Source organism: Canis lupus, chromosome 32 (assembly GCF_003254725.2).
Source record: "Canis lupus dingo isolate Sandy chromosome 32, ASM325472v2, whole genome shotgun sequence".
In the NCBI taxonomy this organism is placed as follows: domain Eukaryota; kingdom Metazoa; phylum Chordata; class Mammalia; order Carnivora; family Canidae; genus Canis; species Canis lupus.
The window spans coordinates 26,485,129-26,511,813 of NC_064274.1; the positions used below are offsets into that span (position 1 = coordinate 26,485,129).

Genomic DNA, 26,685 nt, shown 5'->3' on the forward strand with positions numbered 1-26,685 from the left:
AGTTTAGCGCCTGCCTTTGGCCCAGGGTGCGATCCTGGAGTCCGGAGATCGAGTCCCATGTCGGGCTCCCGGCATGGAGCCTGCTTCTCCCTCCTCCTGTGTCTCTGCCTCTCTCTCTCTCTCTCTCTCTCTCTCTCTCTCTGTCTATCATAAATAAATAAATAAATCTTAAAAAAAAAAAAACAGGGTCATAGGTGCTACCCACCTCAAGGAGGGAAAAGTTATAGTTCTTCCTAATCCAGCCAGTGGAAACCTTCTAGCTTTCAACTCTCAAAGAGCTAGTGTTTTCCTAATGTGCCACTTGTTATAAAAATCCCCACCTAAGGGCACCTGGGTGGCTCAGTTGGTGAAGCGTCTGCCTTCGGCTCAGGTCATGATCTCAGGGTCCTGGGATTGAGCCCTGCATCGGCTCCCTGTTCGATGGGGAGTCTGCTTCTCCCTCTCCCTCTGCAGCTTCCCCTGCTTGTTCTCTTTCTCTCGTATAAATAAATAAAATATTGTTTAAAAATCCCCACCTAGAGTTAAATATCTAGGAAATCAAAAAGGTTCAGGAAGAGATCATGAATTATCATCAAAATAAGGAATGGTATTCTAGAATGTTAGCATTGGAGCAATACTTAAAGAGCATCCAGTTGAAGCACTTCACTGCGAGAGCCTGATTTGTCCCAACTGCCATCAAGAACTCTGGTCACAGAAGGAGACCCTAACTCTTCCTTATACAGGTCCTGCTAGGTATTTACCCAGTCCATCTCCATGCCCACTGATGCCCCCCAGTCAATCCTGCCCTGCTGCCAGGTATCTCCAGCTGCCAGATACGCTGCGTGGGTGCTGCCTCAGCTGTAGAATGGCCTCTCCTTTATGATCGCATTGTCCTCCCAGCACTGGACACAGCCGTGGCCTGGGGACAAGACCCCACACCTCACTGTGGCTCCCTTTTGTTCTCTTTTTTTCTCTTCATGGTTTCGCTAGCCTCACTGGCCCCACTTCCTCACCTCCTCATCCCCTTCACACCATGCCTGTGCAGTTGCTGTTACTATGTCACCAGAGATCTCAGACTTGTCAAATCTCATTGCCAAATCCTTTTTTCTGAACTTACCTTACTCTAGAGCTTCGGAAAATTTTTTACCAAAATATTCCTGATATCAGAAGAGAAATATGAGCCCCAGGGAACGTAGAGTTATTACCTGAAGCCACTGCCACAGACACAAAACAGCTTGGAAGTCTCATTTTATCTTAAGAACTCACAAAAATTTCCCATTCTACTCTTTTCTGTGAAAATGTTTTCTGTTCCAAATGTATTCATAAAATCGATACTCCAGGGATTATTTGTTTTAATCTCATGGTTCCCTGCACCCCTTGGCACCTATATTCAGTGTGAATTCCATAACCCTAACCAGGGTCACTAGGGTATCCTCAGTTGTCAGTTTTATTCCCAGGCTAGGTAGAAACTAAATGAGACTAAAGGCCAAGCATAGTGATTTCTGTAGGCAGCATTTACTCTTCCCATCTTTTTCTTCCCACTTTGCCTCTTCACTTTCCCCTGTCCTGGAGAACAGAAGGGGGCTAGGAAAGGAAGGAAGGAAACACATCCATGATCTGGCATTTGGCTGACTAATCTACTGTCTCGTTCAGACCCAGCAGCTGGGCTTTCATCCAAGGAGGCTAAGCAAACTGGGGAGCTCTCCTTGAACCTCCTGGTGAAAGCTGCCAGCAAAGCTCTTTCATTTGGGAATGGCAGGTTTACTCAATTGTGAGTATCCCTCATGGGAGTGACAGCCAGAGGCTCCTATCATTTTACCCAGATCTTGGACGCTCTTTCTAGAGAGTAGGTTCTATCCCCACCTTTATCCTCAAAAGCCTTCATGCCCCCTTCTCTGTAGTGTGAATACTCTGTCTTGACAAACAAGTTTTTCTTAGAACTACAGAACTTGGGGGATATATCTTTGGCCATAGTTTATGCTTAAAATTTTAACTAAAGTGCTCTTTAAACATCACTGTCGTTGGGTTTAGAGTTGAACTTATTACATATTTTTTCTTGGTAACACAAATAACTTTGTACTTTAAACTCTGTGTCTCGGTCATCTCAGGCTGCCATAACAAATAACCATAGACTTGGTGGTTTAAACAATAGACTTATTTCTCACTGTTCTGGAGGCTAGGAAGTCCAGATCAAGGTGGCTGATTCCTGGTGACAGCCCTCTTCCTAGTTTGCAAACAGCCACCATCCCATTTCATCCTTCACAGGGTGGATAGAGAAAGCTCTGATGTTTCTTCCTCTTCAGGGCACTAATCCCATCATGACAGGTCCACACTCATGATCTAATATAAACCTAATTATCTCCCAAAAGTCCCATCTCCAAATACCATCACACTGGGAGTTAAGGCTTCAGCATATGGATTTTAGAGGGAAATAAATATCCAGTCTGTAACACTGTTCATAAGTAACAATTTCTGTAACATTTCATACAATTTTTGAGTTAGATTTTATGGGTAGTAAAGAGGGTTGCATCAACTGCCATGAGTCCTCCCAAAATATTTACTTGTGGAAGAAGAAGAAACAGTGTGTTGATTAGAATTAAGTTCATCCAGGAGAAACAGCAAACAAACAAAACGTTATTATCCTAAATACAAGATGCCCATTTTTTACTGTGTAATAGTCTAAAGGCCTGTATTTTAGGTCTATATGGCAGTTCTGCTCTGCAAAGTCCTGTAGGCTACATACTTCTTCCAGGTCACACTTAGCCTTATCTTCACGTTCCGGGTAGCAGAACAAAGAACAATATGGAGAAGAAGGGATAAATGATGAGCTACCTGCCTCTTAAAGTTCCCAGATGTTGTCCCTGGACAACTTTTGCAGGCTTTAATTACACAGCCACCCCTATCGCAGGGAAGGCTAGGAAAAGTAGTTTTTATCTTGCTGCAGACTAAAATGTTGTTGCTTCAAGGGGAGTATTGATACCTGGGGACAATGGCTCACTCTGTCATCCAATGACTTATTTTCCATATTTCTCACTATTTGGCCCTTGGCTTGGCTGACACCAATCCTAGTTTTCCTCCCTTCTTTCTGACTGAATCTTCTCAAGCTCTTCTGCAGACTCTTTTTCAAAACTCTAGGCTCCCCTCAATGTTAGCATGCCCCCAGCTTTTGGTCCTCAAGCCCTCTTCTCACTCTACTTTCCTGCATGATTGTATCAAAGTCACGACTTCTGTTTTCTGAGTTTTACATACCTACACCTCTTCTTCAGATCTTTTTTTCTTAATCCCAGACTCCTACATCCAATTCCACAAAGAACATCTCCATTTAATATATTTTGGGTAACCCAAACTCAGTACATCTAAAATTAAACTCTCTGTCTTTCCACATAAGGTCTCCATATCTTATCATCATTGTCTATTCACATGAGTACTAAAAACCAAGATCATAGGATATGCTTGGAATGACCCTCTTCATCTTGCACATATGTCAATGTCCATTTTCTTGCCTTCTTCTCCATCCCCCCTGCTTTTTCTTCAGTGGTTATATGCCCAACATCTATTGGGCATTTGCCAGCTATGGATATATTATACATTTTAACTCATTTAGTCTACAAACAACCCTACTATTATTATAGCTCCATTTTACAGATCAGGAAATTAAAGAACAGAGAAGTCAAGTAACTTACCCAAGTGTTCACAGGAGTAAATAGTAAAATCAGGATTTGAAAACAGGCAGTTGACTTTAGAGCACTCTACCTTAAGTGCCAGAACTTCCTGTATGAGCCCTCATTATTTATGTCTTGTATTACTATAGAAGCTTTTTAATTGGATTCTCTTTTCTAGTTCCACTAACTCCTTCCTCAAATCCTGTCTTTCGTAGGACTAATTCCCAGAGTAAACTTTCTAGAATACAGGCTAATCATGTCAGTCTGCTGCTTAAAATCAATCATCAGTGCTTCTCCATCACCTGAGGCTAAAGTTCCAACTCCTTAATGACACACCACATCCTTCATGATTTGACCCCAGCCTACAAGTACAGCCTCTTCTGGAACTGTCCAGCCATGCCAGACCGCTTGTACTTTCTGAGCAGACCTTACTCTCTCAGTGTGGCTCTGTGCTTTGCATTCATTCATCACCCCTATTTCAAGGGCAGGCTGTTGCAGAAATCGCTAATAAATCCTCAATAGCAGAACAGATAATCTTTTGTGTTTTATACAAAGTATGGTAAATGGGAGTTTACTCTTACTGGCCTTCATAAGTTCATGGAGGGAAGTGTTGATTCTTTGTATCCGAGGTACCCACCAGAGAGCTTGGTGTGAAATAGTCACTCATTAAATTGTTGTGAGACAATGATGAAATAACTGCTTCATTCCTTTTTATGATTTTCCTAAACAAAGCCTAGGACAAGAAGATCTCTTGAATATCATTGTTTTTGTACCCTGGTTTACTGCCTTGCAGGGGAAATTCACCTTGCAATGGGGTCAGAATAATAGAGAGGCCATATTGTTTGGTCTGGCACATCTTGGGGATGGATGTGAGGATCTGGAAGTAAAGAAGAGGTGGGCCAAGAAGGGAAACATAAATATATTTATGTTAGTGTTGGGAACAATTTGCAATACCTGAATAATGACACCAGGACATAAAACATGTTCAATATTTTGGGAAGTTGTTTGTGGAAGAGATAACTAAGGGGCAGAAGGTGCTTTTTTCCCCCCTCTGCATGGTGATTGCTTTTGGGGAAAGCCAATGCAGAAATTCTTGGGTTGTAGAATTTTTTTTTTCAAGTACACGATAGTTATATTTATTTTATAGTGTTCTGGCGCTTTTGTGACAGGCAGCCAGAAGTGAAATTACCTTCACTGGTTTTGGCTCAATCCTTCCTCCACTCCTAATCATCCCTTCAAACCCACATCCATTAGACAGAGCAGTTGTCCTTCACCACTAAAGAAATGCAGCCCAGAGTTATGTTACCGTGGAAACAGAATCACTTTTTTGCTGCAAGACACATCGCTTTATCTGCATTATTATGAAGCAGAATACATCGGTAGGGCTAGAAGGGGAATCAAATACTCTACCCACCAGTGTTGTACTTGGCCTTTGGGTGAATAAATGACTTTCAATTAGAGTGCTTAAATATCTTTTAACTTCAATAATTGTTATTAGAGCTCCAGCAGAATTTTACTTGGAAAAGAGTAAAAAATTTGACTCTGCTGTTCAGAGAGAGCTATATATTCTTTCAAACTGCACCACTTCTGTTAAAAATGTGTGCGTGTGTGTTAGAATTTACAATTAATGGTTTCATTGTGTGTGAAATAAATGTGTTTGTCCCTTGTTTTTTGACTTTCTGACTTGTTCCTATTGCAGATTTATGAGGTTGTCCTTCCCTCTTCCTTTGTTTGTCTCTAAACTGCTTTGTAGTGAACACATATATTTACAATCCCATCTTTGGTTGGGCTGTGTGTATTCAGATCCTCTCTTCTTGACTTGCTGCTGAGCTTCTTCTGGGCCTGCCACTCACTCCCGCTTCTGGGTCATAATAGTCTCCCTCAGCCAAGACCCTTGCTCTCATTTGCCTGCCTGGTTCCATTACCAGGAGGCTCTCCTCATCTCATACCCAACCCTAAATTTAGCTACTATCTTATTTTCTCTTCTTGTTACTGCTCTATTTCTTATTGTTTGTGTTGTTAACTGTCTTGAAGACCAAATCTGCAAGAATTACACTGGTAGAGGAATCAGTTCAGTAAAATTCCAGGAACAAAACAAAAATCCATCATCCCTTCAGTTTCAAAGTTGCTCATAGACATTGAGTTTCCTTACAAGTCTAAAGAAAGCACTATTGAAAAACAAACAAGGGCAGCCCGGGTGGCTCAGCGGTGTAGCTCAGCCTTCAGCCCAGGGCGGGATCCTGGGGACCCGGGATCAAGTCCCGCATCAGGCTTCCTGCGTGGAGCCTGCTTCTCCCTCTGCCTGTGTCTCTGCCTATCTCTCTCTCTCTCTCTCTCTCTCTCTCTCTCTGTTTCTCTCATGAATAAATAAATAAATAAATAAATAAATAAATAAATAAATAAAATATTTAAAAAACAAACAAACAAACAAACAAGACACATGTTCACATGCACACACACGCAATCTAACTAGAATCACAGAGAAATCTCTTATAATGGGAAAGGCAGATGAGTCTCTTACTGGCTAGATATAAATGGGAACAGAACGTGATACATTAAAAGTACTAGTGTCTTAATTGTAGAGATAACAGGGTAGCATTAAGAGACAAGTGATACTTAATGAGCAGCTAGTCAGTTCCACGTGTTTTTTACATGTACATTCCATTTAATTCTTAAATTCATCCTCAAGAGTGATGAGAATTGAGACTCAATTGCCACTCAAACCCTAGATAACAGTAATATCTGATTCTGTGTTCTTTCCAACAGTATCACTTTGTACGTGTGCAGCAAAGCTCTGACATGTGGAGGGCTAATAACACCTAAGTTAAATTGAGGAGAATATAGTCTCCGATCCTGGCATTGCCTCCCCTGGACAGGACTTTGGGAAAATCATTTATTTATTTCAAACTCTGATTTGTCCATCCTTATCTAATAGGGATAAATAACCTTTTATCTCCTCATACACACAGGGAATTAAGTGGTTAATGTGGGCAAAGCACCTTGAAAATACAAAGGGAATCCTATTTCTGTAGGAAGAATGACTATTGTTACTATAACAGTAACAATATAATAGGTACAGATTGGTAGGTTCATGTAACTCACAATCAGTTCAGTCCCAAGTCATTGTCAATCCCAAATTTGTAGTGTCTTTGAGAGCAGATCCCATCATGTATTTCTTCTGTGTCTCCCAAATCATCTTAACACAGTGCTGGGGTGTGCAGTGGATGCTTAATACACATTTTCACATAATGGAGTGAGTGATTAAATCCAACTATTGTTCAATATCTTCTTGAGTCATCAGTTACAGATGCGATTTTATCATAATATCAAAAAAGATTTCTTAAATGCCTAGACATAATTAGCCCAAGTTGCTTTAAGAAGATACAGTCATAACCCTGGTTTATAGTACTATCCAATTGAGGTGTTTTTTTTTAAGATTTATTTATTTATTTTGGAGAGAGAGACAGAGAGAGAGAGTGAGAGAGAGCATGGGAAAGGGGCAGAGGGAGAGGGAGAGAGAATCTCAAGTAGACCTCGTGCTGAGTGTGGAGACCCACACATGGCCTGGTCCCATGACCCTGATATCAGGAACTGCATTAAAACCCAGAGCTGGATGCCTAACCTACTGTGCCATCCAGGTGCCCCTATCCATTGAGTTTTAACAGGAATAATGGCCAATACTTTCTATATAAGGAAATATTTTATTTCCCTAAACTTCATTGCTTGCCTTTCAGAGAATCTTGGGAAATGTCAGTGGAATAAATAGCAAAAAATAATTTACTTAGAACTGAAATTTCACCTCTCATAAATTAACAATAACTGCTCCATTTTGAGCATTTACTGTGTATGTACTGTACACACACTATCCCTTTAATCTTTATAATGATCGTATGAAATTGGATCTATTATTGTCCCCATTTTATAGACAACGAAACAGATTCAGAGTAGAAATAACTTGTCTAAGTCATAACCTGTCCACGTCTGTAGCACAGCCTGATCCAAACCCACCCAGGCTGAATCTAAAGTGTTGCCCTTAACCAGGATCTTGCACACCAGCCAAGCACGTAGAAAGCCAGCTTTCTTTTGCTGCTTATCTTTGTCAAGTTCTTTATCCTTCATTTTTTACAAGAAAGGAAGGAAGAGAAGAAAAAAAGGAGGGAGGGAAGAATGAAGGAGAAAAGATGAAGGGAAGGGAAGGGAAGGGAAGGGAAGGGAAGGGAAGGGAAGGGAAGGGAAGGGAAGGGAAGGGAAGGGAAGGGAAGGGAAGGGAAGGGAAGGGAAGGGAACCCCTCCTAAGTAACCCAGGGAGAAAGTGGGACCTATCCAACTTAACACTGATCAACACTGTCAAAGAATAAACATATGGAGTGGCCGCTTGGTCTGATTTAATGTCATTTTACCTTTGTTTTGCATTTATCAGGAGAAGTATTCTTGCAGATTAAAGGACCACTGGAAGATACTTATAAAATCTACTGCTACCACCATGATGAGGCACACAGTGTACTGGAATCCTATGAAAAGGAAGAAGAGCTGAAGCAACATTTGAGCCACTGTATCCAGTCCTTAAAGTAAGGTCTTTTCAAATGATGATTTCCATGCCTAGCAGGGAACATTTTAACTGGATGTAGATGAAAGTTCTCACATAAATCCTAGATTTGATGAGGCTTGCTGGGAGCTCTACTTTGTGTTCTCTTTATGAAAAGCTGACATGCCAGAAACCCTGATTGACTTTTTCCTCCCCCCCTGTGAGCATGACTAAAAATAACATAGGAGATGATTCGGGGCTCTGTAAAGATGGAAAAAATGCAATATCAAAAAAATGAAATGTGGAAGAAAAGGCCCTTCTTAAAGCTGTTGTTAGCCGCCTGCCCCCACATGAGACAGCAGTGGAGCATGTGGACTAATAAAGTTAGTGGAATGTCCTGTGACTCTCTAAATGGCTCTCACCTTCCCCCGGATTAAAGAGGGGAGATGGGTGAGGACAGGTCAGACCCTGTTAAAGTTAGTTTTGGGAGAATTAGTCATGCCTTCCTTCCTCATCTCTAAAGTCTTGGCACTACATAATATATGTTGTTTTTAACCTGGAAGAAATGATTCACTATAAAAATCTGAAAAACATAAGGAAGCACAAATAAGATAAAAAAAAAAAACTTGCTATCCCATGCATTGGTCTTGCTAGACCTTGCATTAATGCTAGCTCCTTGCTAGACCATGTATTAATGACCACAGCTTGGTTTTCTTTTTGATTTTTTTCATGTGCATGAAATATGGACATGTGTTTGGGCTGATCCTTTGAAATGGAATCCGTATCTTACTGTATATATTGTGTTCTACCGCATGATGCTTAAAGCCAGAATTTCTGCCCTACTCCACTTCTTAGTGGTTCTACTGTGGTCTTTCATTTCTGAGGAATATCCATTGTCAAAGATTTAACCAGAGAGGGTTGTGATATCTAAATCAAAGCATACCAGCCAGTCTGAGCACTCCCCCCTCCTTATATATTTTATAGTAGGGGGACAAAAATTGGGGCCCTAATGTGGTCCAAGAGATGGATAGCTGAATTAAAGTGAAATTAGCAGACTAAATGAGACTACAGTAGTCCCCCACCTTATCCATGGGGGATACATTTCAGTGGATGCCAGTGGATGTCTGAAACCAGGCATAGTACCAAACTCTATATATACTATGGTTTTCCTATACGTGCTGAGAATCAGAAGGAGGAGCATCTGCTTCTGGATAACGACTAACTGTGGTAATTAAACCCCCCAGATAGGGGAACTACTGGACTCTGGAAAATGTCTTTCAGGAGAGAACTGGGACTGAAAGTGGCCTTAAACAGGGCGCAGAGAATTTTTAAAAATTAACTTTATCACCTTCTAAGGGTCATTAAATTGCTGCAGTTCTTTACCCATTTTCATATCATGGAAAAGAATATATTCAAGTCACAATGTCACAAGCATTTATTTATGCTTATGCTATAGCAAGCATATATCTGGGTGCTGCAAATTCAAAGCTAAATAAGAATTAGACCCTGTCCACAAGGAGCTTGATATGATCAGGTAATTCTTAAAGATAAGATGTGACAAGTAGTTCCAGTTCATTATTTCTCCAGTATTAGCAGTTTAGTGTTAGAAGTCAATTCAGAGAAACCTTAAAGTTTGAAGTTGTATCCACCTTAATAAATTCATGAATTAGAAGCAACATCTTCTAAATATACAGATACTTGCTTTCCTGTGGACAAATGATGATGTTATACCAGGTGTGAATGAATACTTTTCTTACCTTAATTGAGTGGCAAGATCTGATCCAGTAATGTCTACCTTGAGTCATTGTCCTTCTTCAATTTCTAGAAATAAAAGAGAGGAAACTCACAGCAGGTGCACGACACACCTTTGGCCATCACTCCAACTACTACCCCAGGAATGGAGGTCCATACCGGGAGCAGAAATAGTTAACTTACTTTGGCTTGTGCTCCTAACAGTTGACTGGACATGGAGCTGTCAGTTCAGTGGGGGTGAATACTAGTTTATTATTCATTAAGACTTCTGACTTCTAAGAGAAAGAAATGGACCCTACCAGAATATTCCACTTGGCAGTGTGGTTCAGTACCATAGTCCCTAAAAGCAGCTAAAGGCAGAGGTAATTTTGAAATATCAAGAAGTCTCAATTACTGAAAATGACTTTCAGACTCAATGACTTATTTGATCTTTTTCTGAAAGCCTTGAGTTATTGCCTTGGTGGGTGTCCCAAATCTGGTGTATTCAGCACTATTCTGATTTTAGAGAATAATTTCAGGCACTGGAAGGTGCTAAGGTTTAGAAAGCACGAAATCCAGGTGAAGTAATATTGGCACAACTATTTCTTAAGGGAAAGAAAAATCAAAATAAAATAGCTTAAGTTAGAGCTATTTTCCCAAAAGTTGCCTTTCCATGAAAATAAAGTTGATGATGAATTGTACTGGTCTGCCTGAAAGCTGAGAGCAGAATTATTGACATTACTATAATACTGACCCCAATTGAGCTAAGCTTTAAATTCTGAGAAACAGGTTTTTAAACAGGTTTATAGGCCAAAGAGAGCCTGGAACACCCCAAGGGCTTGGCTTCCCTTGCCAAGTAATCAGTCAGAGCTATTACTATGGCTCTGCCTTTTCCTTGTGGCTAAATAACGGAGCCCAAGTGCACAGTTGCCAATTTCTAATGAATATTAGGTGTGGCCTCCATTTTCTACCGTTCAAGGGGATATTGGAACAACAGGGTTTGAAGCAATATCCATGAGAGAGGTAGCTTCAGGTCTCAGAAGTTAAAGCAGATTTTTAAAGCTTAGGTTGCATTTGAACTAAAATTAAAACATGTTTATTGAGGGCCTAATAAATATTTATTAAGAATGCTAGATAATATTCGAAAAAAAATATGTATGCGTAGTTCTTGCCTCCTAGGAACACACCTTCTACTTGGATAGATAAAACCATCCAGAAAGTTTAATAACAATATCAGAGTTAATTTAAATAACACACCAGAAGCTGTCACGGTGAGGTTCAAGGCTAATTTCCAAAAGGATGGTAGAGAGTTTCCTGGTTTTGTAACAGACTTGAGCTCATAACCTTTGGCTATTCTTTGAAGCCCATTATCTTTCAAAAGAGAAGATATTATTTGTATCTAGAAAATAATTTTCAATCCCTTTGAAATGTTAGGACAGCACTTCTTGTTGTATGAGTTCCCCTGTGTCAGATCCACAGGAATGTGTATTAAAGGTGCAGAGTCTCATGTTCTGCTCCAGATGAAAGGGGAAGGAAAGAAAGAAAGAAAGAAAGAAAGAAAGAAAGAAAGAAAGAAAGAAAGAAAGAAAGAAAGAAAGAAAAGAAAAGAAAAGAAAAGAAAAAAGAAAAGAAAAGAAAAGAAAAGAAAAGAAAAGAAAAGAAAAGAAAAGAAAAGAAAAGAAAAGAAAAGAAAAGAAAAGAAAAAAGGAAGGAAGGAAGGGAGGGAGGGACTGTGAGGGTCCAGTCCACGAAGCTACATATTAGCTACATATTAACAAGCACCCTGTGATAATTGTGGATACATACTCATCTTAAAAGGACACCTTCAGAGAAAGAAGCACATGGATTTTCTTCATGACTATAGATACATTCAGGGCTTGGAGATCTTAAGAAAGAAAAGACTAAAAGTATCTGGAAGCACAGTATTACATTTACATCTGTAGCCTGCAAACTGGAAATCTGCAAGTTTTATTTGTTCAATAAGGAGTATTTACAGATTCTCAGTAGTGACCCCTTAGACTGCATGAAATATTATTAATACAGTCTCTAAATTTATGGAAGTCATTTGCTAATGCTCTAGTTACTTAGCCTCTATGGGGTTATTTAAGGTTTCTGATCTGAAGGAGGAAAATGAAAAAAAAAAAAAGCTATAAATGCAAGTGCTACTATAATTAGAATAGCCTGTCTGCTACCTCCTTTTTCTGTTTTTCTAGCTATAAATACCACCAAATCTCTGCTGCCTTTCAGAGGCCCTAGAGATCTGTTTATTTTGTAATAGGAAAAGAACTAAAGGACTTTTCTGAGTTTTTTGGTAGCTGGAAGACAAGTTTCTAGCTTTATGCCTCATTGTTAAAAATTTATATGCATTTTTCTTCTTCCAGACCGAAGCCACTATCCTCAGGAGGAAAACTAACTCTAGTCATGGGGGTATTTTGGCTGTTCATATGACTACTACAGCTCCTCCATTCAGAAGGAAGCTGAAAGCTCATGCAAAGCAGAACCTAAAAGAATAGAGTTCAATATGTTTGCCACATTTTATATTTCTTAATGTTATTCTAATGGAATGTTCCAAATTAAAATTAAAATCGTTTTTGGAAATTTTTTCAGTTCCTTGTTATGTGGCACCATGTTTGAACAAAACTATAATCATTATGATATAGCCACATAAGAAATGTGTTCATTGTAAGTCCAATTATAATGATCCCATGAAGGTAGGAGGTGTGGAAGTATTCATATTAAGTTAGTTTCCCCATAAAAGGATAAATGAACACAATCTAATTTCTTCCTTCCTGAATTGTCCTTGGCTGGGGTTAACTTCAAAATTTCAGCCTAAAAGGGAGACTTTAAAAAAATGATGAGCAAGTAAGGAGACCCTATAACATAATACTACTATGCCATTACTCCAACAGGTTTTCCCTGTTAGAAAATCTCTCAGGTTCCTTTTTGTACAATGCTACACTTACGTTAAACACCATGCTAATTTATGTCATAGTATTTGTTTTATTTGGTTGAAATAAATGAAAAAGAAAAAAATCTATATCTTTTTTAGGAGTCAAAAGAATAATCTTTTCTTTCAACTTCAAATTTCGTGTTTTGGCTCCCAAACGATCACGTTGTTCACTTGTTCTCTTCCATAGAAAAATGCATTTATATTTTTATTCAACTTCTCCCCAAAATTTTCTGATCTATGATCTACAGAGCATACTAGGAAAATGAAATTCTCATTAGAAGGGGACAGAGATTAAGACAAAAATGTGAGCTTAAAGGAAATGAATAGAAGGAAATACAGGGTTCAGGGTGGCACAATTTCTTTCATTGACATAGAAGAGTTCTTCAAACAACAATAATTGCCTGAAATGATAGCAGCCGCTGATTTTTTAAACATTAGAATTCTTTACTTGATTCCAACAAGAAGGTCTTAAAGTCAGCACAACCTAGTTATTTTGGGGTATCTAGGAATCCGTTCATATAAGATGTCTGAAGAGTGGAGGAGTAATTGTTTTTACATATATGTATACCATTGTTTTTTGCATATATGGAGTACTGGGATTGATTTTTTCAAACTTAAGTCCATTAAAATTTATGAAATTCAAACTACATATTTATCATGGATTTTCTCAGTGAAAATGAAAAAAACATCTACTATTATGAGATGGGGGTCACAGTATTTTTATTTTTTTACACTGAAAATATTCAGGGCAAATGGATGGCTCAGTAATTAAGTGTCTGTCTTCTGCCCAGGATCCCAAGGTCCTGGGATCCAGCCCAGCATCAGGCTCCCTGCTCCGTGGGGAGCCTGCTTCTCCCTCTCCCTCTGCCTGCCAGCCCCCCTGCTTGTGCGCTCTCTCTCTCTCTCTCTGTCAAATAAATAAAAACTTTTTTTTAAGTGACAGTGTTATGGAGAAAAAATAAAACAGGGAATGAAGATAAAGAGAAGCATAGGAGGCAAGGCAAAATTTTTTAAAAATTGGTCCAGGAACGTTTCATTGGGAAGAAGAAACCTTTGAGCAAAGACCTGAAGGAGATACAGAGGGCACCATATAGATACCTAAGGAAAGAGCAAGCCAGCAGAACTGCAAGTGCCAAGACCTGGAGGCAGAAGCCTGCCTTTGGACTTCAGTAAGATCAAGGAGGCTGTGTGGTTGCCATAGTTTGGGGGAGTTTGTGAACAACAGGAAATGAGGTAGAGAAGAAATCAAGAGAGATCAAGTTGCCTTGGAAGGACATTCGTTGTACTGAGCAAAATGGAAGCCACGAAAGCTAGTAATAGTTACTGGAAGTTTTTGTGGGAATTACCTTATTAAATAGGTGAATTGTTCATAACTTGCATTAATACTGTATATAGAGATATTCTGTAGTGCCTGATGGTCATTTCCGGCAAGTCATTTATACTTTACTCTGGAGTCTTGTAATCTATTTAATGGATTCTCTTTTTTTCATGATGTAAACAAAAAAATTGATGTTTAAATCCATTTTTGCATAATCAAAAACAATAGTTCTAAGATCCAAATCAATAGTTTTTTTACCCTAGACAGCATGAAACAAAGTTAGTGTATGTACGCTACAGATAAAATTTTAGGGATGTGATTATAAAATAATGAGACCAAGTCTATAAAACGTTCATGGAAAAATAACACCGCTTTATTTAGTGAAAATTTAAAGATTTTATAATGTTTGCATTTACCTCAAATATGCAGATTTACATTAATTTACTTTTCTCCTCCTCTCTTACAGGAAGATATATATGCAAGAGTAAGTACCTTGTTTTAATAATAGAAATCAAATGTAACTATAATGGGAGAGTGGGGGAATGGCATAACTGGGTGACAGGCATTAAGGAGGTCACTTGAAGTAATGAGCACTGGTTGTTATATGCAACTGATGAATCACTGAACTCTGCCTCTGAAACTAATAATATACTATATGTTAAGTAAATTAAATTTAAATAAAACTTTAAAATATATATATATAACGGGGATAAAGCTGTTGAGTATTTCCAAAAATTAGAAGTTTTGGTTTTTACAATTATGTCTATTGCTTTTAATACATTATTTCCATTTATCTGAGGTGATCCTACATATTAAATTATCTCATGTACTTTACAAAATGTTTTTGAAGACTCCTGGTGTATAATTTATTTAAATCACAAGTTTGTTGGTGCCAGGAACTTTTTAGGAACTGCTCATCACATATATTACTTAGGAATATTAATGTGTTCAAAAACACACCTTCTTAAGAACTACATTAGACTTTAAAAAATCTTAGATAAATAGTCTACTGGTTTTGAAGTTTCTGTAGATTAATGTACAAAAGAAAAGATTCTTTGTGCGTTATAGTAAATATTGGGTTTCTTCTAATTTAGATTATTATATGATTTATAGAGAAAAAAACAAATACACATATATATATAATATGTTCAATATACCTAAAATATTAATAGGAAATAACTTGTCACTAAGACAATATAGAAATTATATTATAAAGTAGCACACATATACACACACTTTGGAAGATGTCCATTTTTATAGAAGGGAAAGCATAGTCTAGTCTAGTACTGAATGGTTGATACTGGCTTAAATACAAACTCATATTTATAAGGACTTTAAAAAAGCACATTTGGTTTAGCATGGTCAGCAATAATCTAAGGGCCTGAGTTCCTAGTCTGTGTGTTTGTTTGTGTACATGTGTCTGTGTGTGCCTGTGTATTCTAAATTCCTGAAACTGTACATCAGGAAATAAAAAGCCTACAATATAAAAATTATATTACTTAATTTAATCTGTAAACACCTGTCATTCATGCTTTGTTACAGAGCAACAATGAGGAAAGATAGAATTCCAGAAGTGAGGTGCAAGAACCAGGCATCCATCATAAAGGGGACTGAGAAGTTAGTTTTTGACATAGCAAACAGGCACCAAACGCAACCAGTCCTCTCACTTTATGAGTCTTTTCTTCCAAAAGTAAAAAATATATATATGTGTATATATACACATGTGTGCATATATACATGTATATGTGTGTGTGTGTGTATATATGTATATATGTATATATATATACACACACACACATCCTACAGTGCAAACAAATGTAATTTTTTTCAATGAGTTCCCAATTCTGAAACAATTGAATTTGAAAAAGTGCATAATGGGTGGGGGCCTTTGTCCTTTCACACACTGGGGTCTTCCTGGCTTCTCTTCAGTGATAGCCGGTGTGGTTGGAGGGGGTGGGGAGATTATGGTCTCATTAAAAACCCTGTGCCCCTGGCATAGTGCCTAGGACCGGAGATTTACACAGAGGAACTATGTGAATTACAGAAGAACTTCCTGTGCTACAAATTCTGCTCAGGTTTCCTTTCCTAAAGCTTAGGTCTTTATAACCAAAAGACCAAAAAGAGGGAGAGAGATTCAGAGCAGAGTGAGAGATTCTTTTAATATAGTTAGCATGCACAGGCTCCTACACACAGAATACAACAAACAGTACATTGTATTGAAATGCTTGCTTAAAAAAATCTCAATAGCTTTTAGGACAATCCCGCTGTGTGGGAGTTAGCAGGCTTTGTATGCCCCCTCTAGCCTATTCTATACATCAAGAACTGGAAAAGAGGACGAGCAATCGCAGCATGTGGCTGGATGCACATCAAAGCTACATTTGCCATGAGTTATTTTCCTTCCTGCTTCTCTCACTCTGGTCATGAGGTGCACATGCTGCCACATAAAAGGGTAAAAAGCAATGTCAAGTGCTTTGTAATTGTTTGGCTCCTTAGCAGCTAAGGCCAGGAATATTGCAGCCAAGAGTGCATTTAGGAAATGTGGGTTTTTTGATACTTCAAAAAAAAAAATCTCCCTACTTATGGAAACGGAAAATTGTGTGCGGGTTCTTTTTTTTAGAGTTTACATTTTAAAAAATGCAGAAAAAGACAAGAATACTTATAACTCCTAAAATGTTTATTTTGAATTATAATCTTATGCAAACATCATAGACAGTATTAAAGTGACAAGAATCATAGAATCCTGCACCAAAAATCCCCCTAAAAGCATTTGATATAAGTCCCATGTTTGAAAGCAAGAAAAACATAACTATTCTAAATTTAACTATCTCCAGAAATGCAGTGTTTCATCTTTATGCTTTTACACTTTTTTTTTTTTACATGTGCTCTCTGTCTTGATCAGATATTTCTACCTTTGGATTCAGGGTTTCTATCGATCTCAAAATGTTATAAGTTATTTCTCCTTTCTTAAGCTTTATATTTTTAAAATTATTAAAGAAACACTGTGAAATATATTTTTAAAATTATTAAAGAAACACTGTGAAATACAGAAAATCAAAATGAAGACCGTGGAGACAATCGGTAGTCACATTCCACAGTTAACTGTTGTAACATTTCATGAGTCCCTCACTTCATAGCAATTTTTTCTCCACACACATGCATATTGACTAACATGGGACCACTATATATTTCCTGTATGTCAACTTACTACCTCATTCATCAGTATATCATGGACACCTTTCTATGTTAGTAAATATAAATCCACATTGCTTTATGACTGCATAATATTTTACCTGATGTATATACCATAATTTAGTTTACCAAACCCTTATAGATACTTGAATGGTGTCTATCTGTCCTATAAAGATGGATGTTTTGTGTTCATTCTTATAAATGATCTCTGTAGAATAATTTGATTTTCTTAGAAGGAGTTTCTAAAAGTGGAATTGCTAGATCCAAAGGCTCTTGATACTTAGTGCCAGAAAATTTAAGAAAAGTTGAACTAGGGATGCCTGGATGGCTCAGGGGTTGAGTGTCTGCCTTTGGCTCAGGGCGTGATCCCGGGAACCAGGATTGACTCCCACAATGGGCTCCCAGCAAAAAGCCTTTAATGTTGTGTCCTGCTTAAAAACTATAAGATTGTTTTAAAGTGTAATCCCTGTTTCCTTTACATTCTTATGTAATTTCATTTTTAACATTAAAATCTTTGATCTATATGGAAATTATTTTGGTATAAAGGATTCATTTTTGATATTTTCTTCTATATAACTAGATAATTATCGCAATGCCTGATACTGAATAATTCATTTTTTCTATTGAGTAAGAATGTCAAATTTATTATGTACTTCATTTTCATACATATTTGTATTTATTTCTTGATTTTTTTATTTTGTGCTACTCTTCTATCTATATATGAACCCATACCAAACTGCTTTCATTTCTACAGCTTTATATTTTAGTGTAAGATATAACTATAGTTGACCCTTAAACAGAATAGGGTTTGGGGTGCTGACTCCCATGCAATTGAAAAGCCATGTATAGCTTTTGATTCCTAATAAACTTTACTAATACTCTACTGTTGACCAAAAGCCTTACTGAGAATATAATTAGTCAATTAACATATATGTTATATGTTCTATAAATTATATACTGTGTTCTTATAATAAAGTAAGCTAGAGAAAAGAAAATTTATTAAGAAAATCATAAGTTGGGGGGAGGAGCAAGATAGCGGAGGAGTAGGGTCTCCAAATCACCTGTCTCCACCAAACTACCTAGAAAACCTTCAAATTATCCTGAAAATCTATGAATTCGGCCTGAGATTTAAAGAGAGACCAGCTGGAATGCAACAGTGAGAAGAGTTCGCGCTTCTATCAAGGTAGGAAGACGGGGAAAAAGAAATAAAGAAACAAAGGCCTCCAAGGGGGAGGGGCCCCGCGAGGAGCCGGGCTGAGGCCGGGGCGAGTGTCCCCAGGACAGGAGAGCCCCGTCCCGGAGACGCAGGAGCTGCACCGACCTTCCCGGGCGGAAAGGGGCTCGTGGGGAGGTGGAGCAGGACCCAGGAGGGCGGGGATGCCCTCGGGCTCCCCGGGACAGTAACAGCAACTGCGCGCCCAGGAGAGTGCGCCGAGCTCCCTAAGGGCTGCAGCGCGCACGGCGGGACCCGGCGGGACCGGAGCAGCCAGGAGGGGCTCGGGCGGCGGCTCCGCGGAGGGGGCTGCGCGGCCCCGGGAGCAGCTCGGAGGGGCTCGGGCAGAGGAAGAGGCTCCGTGCGGAGGGGGCTGCGCGGTTCCAGGAGCAGCTCGGAGGGGCTCGGGCGGCGGCTCCGCGGAGGGGGCTGCGCGGCCCGGGAGCGCGAATCCACCAGCGCAGGCTCCGGAGCACAGGGCGCCGGGACACAGCCCAGGATCCCGCCTCCCCCGGGACAGGCAGAGGCCGGGAGGGCCCAGGACAGCGAGGACGCTCCTGCCCCAGCTGAGCACATCAGCGGCCCCGCCCCGGAGCCTCCAGGCCCTGCAGACGGAGTTCCTGCCGGAGCTGAATCCAGGGCTCCAGAGCTGCCCCGCCACTGGGGCTGTTCCTCCTGCGGCCTCACGGGGTAAACAACCCCCACTGAGCCCTGCACCAGGCAGGGGCACAGCAGCTCCCCCAACTGCTAACACCTGAAAATCAGCACAACAGGCCCCTCCCCCAGAACACCAGCTAGACGGACAACTTCCAGGAGAAGCCAAGGGACTTAAAGAACACAGAATCAGAAGATACTCCCCGGTGGTTCTTTTTTGTTTGTTTGTTTTTGTTTTTGTTTTTGTTTTTGTTTTGTTTTGCTTTTTGATTTGTTTCCTTCCCCCACCCCCTTTTTTCTCCTTTCTTTTTCTCTTTTTCTTCTTCTTTTTTTTTTTTTTTTTCGTTTTTGTTTTTTTCTTTTTCTTCCCTTTTTTTTTTCTCTTTCTCTTTTCTTTCCTTCTTTCTCTCCTCTCTTTTTCTCTTTTTCCCAATACAACTTGCTTTTGGCCACTCTGCACTGAGCAAAATGACTAGAAGGAAAACCTCACCTCAAAAGAAAGAATCAGAAACAGTCCTCTCTCCCACAGAGTTACAAAATCTGGATTACAATTCAATGTCAGAAAGCCAATTCAGAAGCACTATTATACAGCTACTGGTGGCTCTAGAAAAAAGTATAAAGGACTCAAGAGACTTCATGACTGCAGAATTTAGAGCTAATCAGGCAGAAATTAAAAATCAATTGAATGAGATGCAATCCAAACTAGAAGTCCTGACGACGAGGGTTAACGAGGTGGAAGAACGAGTGAGTGACCTAGAAGACAAGTTGATAGCAAAGAGGGAAACTGAGGAAAAAAGAGACAAACAATTAAAAGACCATGAAGATAGATTAAGGGAAATAAACGACAGCCTGAGGAAGAAAAACCTACGTTTAATTGGTGTTCCCGAGGGCGCCGAAAGGGACAGAGGGCCAGAATATGTATTTGAACAAATTCTAGCTGAAAACTTTCCTAATCTGGGAAGGGAAACAGGCATTCAGATCCAGGAAATAGAGAGATCCCCCCCTAAAATCAATAAAAACCGTTCAACACCTCGACATTTAATTGTGAAGCTTGCAAATTCCAAAGATAAAGAGAAGATCCTTAAAGCAGCAAGAGACAAGAAATCCCTGACTTTTATGGGGAGGAGTATTAGGGTAACAGCAGACCTCTCCACAGAGACCTGGCAGGCCAGAAAGGGCTGGCAGGATATATTCAGGGTCCTAAATGAGAAGAACATGCAACCAAGAATACTTTATCCAGCAAGGCTCTCATTCAAAATGGAAGGAGAGATAAAGAGCTTCCAAGACAGGCAGCAACTAAAAGAATATGTGACCTCCAAACCAGCTCTGCAAGAAATTTTAAGGGGGCCTCTTAAAATTCCCCTTTAAGAAGAAGTTCAGTGGAACAGTCCACAAAAACAAAGACTGAATAGATATCATGATGACACTAAACTCATATCTCTCAATAGTAACTCTGAATGTGAACGGGCTTAATGACCCCATCAAAAGGCGCAGGGTTTCAGACTGGATAAAAAAGCAGGACCCATCTATTTGCTGTCTACAAGAGACTCATTTTAGACAGAAGGACACCTACAGCCTGAAAATAAAAGGTTGGAGAACCATTTACCATTCGAATGGTCCTCAAAAGAAAGCAGGGGTAGCCATCCTTATATCAGATAAACTAAAATTTACCCCAAAGACTGTAGTGAGAGATGAAGAGGGACACTATATCATACTTAAAGGATCTATTCAACAAGAAGACTTAACAATCCTCAATATATATGCTCCGAATGTGGGAGCTGCCAAATATATAAATCAATTATTAACCAAAGTGAAGAAATACTTAGATAATAATACACTTATACTTGGTGACTTCAATCTAGCTCTTTCTATACTCGATAGGTCTTCTAAGCAAAACATCTCCAAAGAAACGAGAGCTTTAAATGATACACTGGACCAGATGGATTTCACAGATATCTACAGAACTTTACATCCAAACTCAACTGAATACACATTCTTCTCAAGCGCACATGGAACTTTCTCCAGAATAGACCACATATTGGGTCACAAATCGGGTCTGAACCGATACCAAAAGATTGGGATTGTCCCCTGCATATTCTCGGACCATAATGCCTTGAAATTAGAACTAAATCACAACAAGAAGTTTGGAAGGACCTCAAACACATGGAGGTTAAGGACCATCCTGCTAAAAGATAAAAGGGTCAACCAGGAAATTAAGGAAGAATTAAAAAGATTCATGGAAACTAATGAGAATGAAGATACAACCGTTCAAAATCTTTGGGATGCAGCAAAAGCAGTCCTAAGGGGGAAATACATTGCAATACAAGCATCCATTCAAAAACTGGAAAGAACTCAAATACAAAAGCTAACCTTACACATAAAGGAGCTAGAGAAAAAACAGCAAATAGATCCTACACCCAAGAGAAGAAGGGAGTTAATAAAGATTCGAGCAGAACTCAACGAAATCGAGACCAGAAGAACTGTGGAACAGATCAACAGAACCAGGAGTTGGTTCTTTGAAAGAATTAATAAGATAGATAAACCATTAGCCAGCCTTATTAAAAAGAAGAGAGAGAAGACTCAAATTAATAAAATCATGAATGAGAAAGGAGAGATCACTACCAACACCAAGGAAATACAAACGATTTTAAAAACATATTATGAGCAGCTATACGCCAATAAATTAGGCAATCTAGAAGAAATGGACGCATTCCTGGAAAGCCACAAACTACCAAAACTGGAACAGGAAGAAATAGAAAACCTGAACAGGCCAATAACCAGGGAGGAAATTGAAGCAGTCATCAAAAACCTCCCAAGACACAAGAGTCCAGGGCCAGATGGCTTCCCAGGAGAATTTTATCAAACGTTTAAAGAAGAAATCATACCTATTCTCCTAAAGCTGTTTGGAAAGATAGAAAGAGATGGAGTACTTCCAAATTCGTTCTATGAAGCCAGCATCACCTTAATTCCAAAGCCAGACAAAGACCCCGCCAAAAAGGAGAATTACAGACCAATATCCCTGATGAACATGAATGCAAAAATTCTCAACAAGATACTGGCCAATAGGATCCAACAATACATTAAGAAAATTATTCACCATGACCAAGTAGGATTTATCCCTGGGACACAAGGCTGGTTCAACACCCGTAAAACAATCAATGTGATTCATCATATCAGCAAGAGAAAAACCAAGAACCATATGATCCTCTCATTGGATGCAGAGAAAGCATTTGACAAAATACAGCATCCATTCCTGATCAAAACTCTTCAGAGTGTAGGGATAGAGGGAACATTCCTCGACATCTTAAAAGCCATCTATGAAAAGCCTACAGCAAATATCATTCTCAATGGGGAAGCACTGGGAGCCTTTCCCCTAAGATCAGGAACAAGACAGGGATGTCCACTCTCACCACTGCTATTCAACATAGTACTGGAAGTCCTAGCCTCAGCAATCAGACAACAAAAAGACATTAAAGGCATTCAAATTGGCAAAGAAGAAGTCAAACTCTCCCTCTTCGCCGATGACATGATACTCTACATAGAAAACCCAAAAGTCTCCACCCCAAGATTGCTAGAACTCATACAGCAATTCGGTAGCGTGGCAGGATACAAAATCAATGCCCAGAAGTCAGTGGCATTTCTATACGCTAACAATGAGACTGAAGAAAGAGAAATTAAGGAGTCAATCCCATTTACAATTGCACCCAAAAGCATAAGATACCTAGGAATAAACCTCACCAAAGATGTAAAGGATCTATACCCTCAAAACTATAGAACACTTCTGAAAGAAATTGAGGAAGACACAAAGAGATGGAAAAATATTCCATGCTCATGGATTGGCAGAATTAATATTGTGAAAATGTCAATGTTACCCAGGGCAATATACACGTTTAATGCAATCCCTATCAAAATACCATGGACTTTCTTCAGAGAGTTAGAACAAATTATTTTAAGATTTGTGTGGAATCAGAAAAGACCCCGAATAGCCAGGGGAATTTTAAAAAAGAAAACCATATCTGGGGGCATCACAATGCCAGATTTCAGGTTGTACTACAAAGCTGTGGTCATCAAGACAGTGTGGTACTGGCACAAAAACAGACACATAGATCAGTGGAACAGAATAGAGAATCCAGAAGTGGACCCTGAACTTTATGGGCAACTAATATTCGATAAAGGAGGAAAGACTATCCATTGGAAGAAAGACAGTCTCTTCAATAAATGGTGCTGGGAAAATTGGACATCCACATGCAGAAGAATGAAACTAGACCACTCTCTTTCACCATACACAAAGCTAAACTCAAAATGGGTGAAAGATCTAAATGTGAGACAAGATTCCATCAAAATCCTAGAGAAGAACACAGGCAACACCCTTTTTGAACTCGGCCATAGTAACTTCTTGCAAGATACATCCACAAAGGCAAAAGAAACAAAAGCAAAAATGAACTATTGGGACTTCATCAAGATAAGAAGCTTTTGCACAGCAAAGGATACAGTCAACAAAACTCAAAGACAACCTACAGAATGGGAGAAGATATTTGCAAATGACATATCAGATAAAGGGCTAGTTTCCAAGATCTATAAAGAACTTCTTAAACTCAACACCAAAGAAACAAACAATCCAATCATGAAATGGGCAAAAGACATGAACAGAAATCTCACAGAGGAAGACATAGACATGGCCAACATGCATATGAGAAAATGCTCTGCATCACTTGCCATCAGGGAAATACAAATCAAAACTACAATGAGATACCACCTCACACCAGTGAGAATGGGGAAAATTAACAAGGCAGGAAACAACAAATGTTGGAGAGGATGCGGAGAAAAGGGAACCCTCTTACACTGTTGGTGGGAATGTGAACTGGTGCAGCCACTCTGGAAAACTGTGTGGAGGTTCCTCAAACAGTTAAAAATATACCTGCCCTACGACCCAGCAATTGCACTGTTGGGGATTTACCCCAAAGATACAAATGCAATGAAACGCCGGGACACCTGCACCCCGATGTTTCTAGCAGCAATGGCCACTATAGCCAAACTGTGGAAGGAGCCTCGGTGTCCAACGAAAGATGAATGGATAAAGAAGATGTGGTTTATGTATACAATGGAATATTACTCAGCTATTAGAAATGACAAATACCCACCATTTGCTTCAACGTGGATGGAACTGGAGGGTATTATGCTGAGTGAAGTAAGTCAGTCGGAGAAGGACAAACATTATATGTTCTCATTCATTTGGGGAATATAAATAATAGTGAAAGGGAAAATAAGGGAAGGGAGAAGAAATGTGTGGGAAATATCAGAAAGGGAGACAGAACGTAAAGACTGCTAACTCTGGGAAATGAACTAGGGGTGGTAGAAGGGGAGGAGGGCGGGGGGTGGGAGTGAATGGGTGACGGGCACTGGGTGTTATTCTGTATGTTAGTAAATTGAACACCAATAAAAATAAATAAATAAAAAAAAATAAAGCCAAAAAAAAAAAAAAAAAAAAAAAAAAAAAGAAAATCATAAGTTGAGGGCACCTGGGTAGCTCAGTCGGTAGACTCTTGATTTTGACTCAGGTCATGATTTCAGGGTCTTGGGATCCAGCCCCTCATTTGGTTCTGCATTCAGCAGGGAGTTTGCTTGAGGATTCTCTTTCTCCCTCTGCTCCTCCTCCCAGAGCTCGTGCTCGCTCTCTCAAATAAATAAATACATTTTTAAAAAAGATAAAAACAAAGAAAATCATAAGGAAGAGAAAATATACTCAGTATTGTGCTGTATTTATTTAAAAAATCCATTGTATAAGTGGACATACACAATTCAAATCCATGTTGTTCAAGGGTCAACTATAATCTCCGCTCAATACTCTTCAGAATTTTCTTGAATATTTTTGCATGTTTCCTTCTTTAAAACTTTTGTGTTTTTGTAAAACTATATGTAGTATCGTTTAAAAAGCCACATAGCTGGGCACCTAGGTGGCTTAGTCTGTAAGTGTTTGCCTTCGGCTCAGGGTCATGATCTCAGATCTTGGACTAGAGCCCCGCATTGGGCTCCCTGCTCAGCTGGGAGTCTGCTGCTTCCTGCCCTGCTTGTTCTCTCTCTCTCTTTTCTCTCTCTCAAATAAATAAAATCTTTACGAAAAAAAAGTCAAATAGTTCTATAGGATTTAGGAAAATTAGCAATTCCCTCTTCTCTCACCTGCTTCTAAAGAACATAGGCATTTTACTTAATATTTTGGTACTTAATCTTCATGATGTTAAAAACGTTTGGTTTTTCCCATTGTAAGTATTATGTTTTGACTTCCATCTATGGAACACAAGAATTTCTCTCTCCCTATGCCATCTCGACTACACACACACCCTTCCCATCTCTCCATTTTTCCCATGTGATTACATTGTCATTTGGATTAGAACAATAGTCAATGTTTGATTTATTATATTTGAGTATATCTGAGTAAATTTCTTTTCAGAGCTAAACCTTGGAATAAACTGATTACTTGTTTTTCTGGGAGTTAACTGTTTATTTATTTTCATTTTCTTAGTTTTCTTTGTTTTAATCATTAATGCCACACTCACAGCCAGTTATCTCTTAAGACAGATGGATGCATTATGGATGCTATCAATTTCATCTCCCTAAAACAGCTTCTCTCAGAGCTATCTGACCTGTTGAGTTTGGACCAGGTGACTGGGCACAGCTGTCTTTGAGGAACTCTTGTCATCCTGGAGAATCTCTCTTTTTTTTTAATAATAAATTTATTTTTTATTGGTGTTCAATTTGCCAACATACAGAATAACACCCAGTGCTCATCCCGTCAAGTGCCCTCCTCAGTGCCCACCACCCAGTCACCCCCACCCTCCTTCCCTTCCACCACCCCTAGTCGTTTCCCAGAGTTAGGAGTCTTCATGTTCTGTCTCCCTTTCTGATATTTCCTACCCATTTCTTCTCCCTTCCCCTCTATTCCCTTTCACTATTATTTATATTCCCCAAATAAATGAGACCATATAATTTTTGTCCTTCTCCAATTGACTTATTTCACTCAGCATAATACCCTCCAGTTCCATCCACATCGAAGCAAATGGTGGGTATTTGTCATTTCTAATGGCTGAGTAATATTCCATTGTATCCAGTCATCCTGGAGAAGCTCTTTACCTCTTTCCTGTTTTTAGTGCATCCTTCAATAGGTTCCTGTGTTCACCAAGAATACATGGGAAGTAAAATTTTAAGAAATTTTATATCCAAAAATATTTATTTTACCCTCACACATGATTTATAGTTTGATCAAGTATAGAATTCTAAATTAGGGAATCCCTGGGTGGCTCAGCGGTTTAGTGCCTGCCTTCAGCCCAGGGCATGATCCTAGAGTTCTGGGATTGAGTCCCACATCAGGCTCCCTGCATGCAGCCTGCTACTCCCTCTGCCTGTGTCTCTGCCTCTCTCTCTCTCTGTGTGTCTCTCATGAATAAATAAATAAAGTCTTTAAAAAAA

General features: G+C 39.2%; 1 protein-coding gene across 2 annotated transcripts in view; it reads left to right on the forward strand.

Annotated features, from left to right (window-relative positions):
* Nucleotides 1-26,685, forward strand: part of ARHGEF38 (Rho guanine nucleotide exchange factor 38) — a 128,986-nt gene that overhangs the window by 67,613 nt on the left and 34,688 nt on the right. For both annotated transcript variants that reach the window (XM_049104806.1, XM_025465803.3), the window contains exons 4-5: nt 8,062-8,209; nt 14,632-14,649. In XM_049104806.1, coding sequence (XP_048960763.1) covers nt 8,062-8,209; nt 14,632-14,649 — 166 coding nt within the window. The remainder of the gene's footprint in view (nt 1-8,061; nt 8,210-14,631; nt 14,650-26,685) is intronic.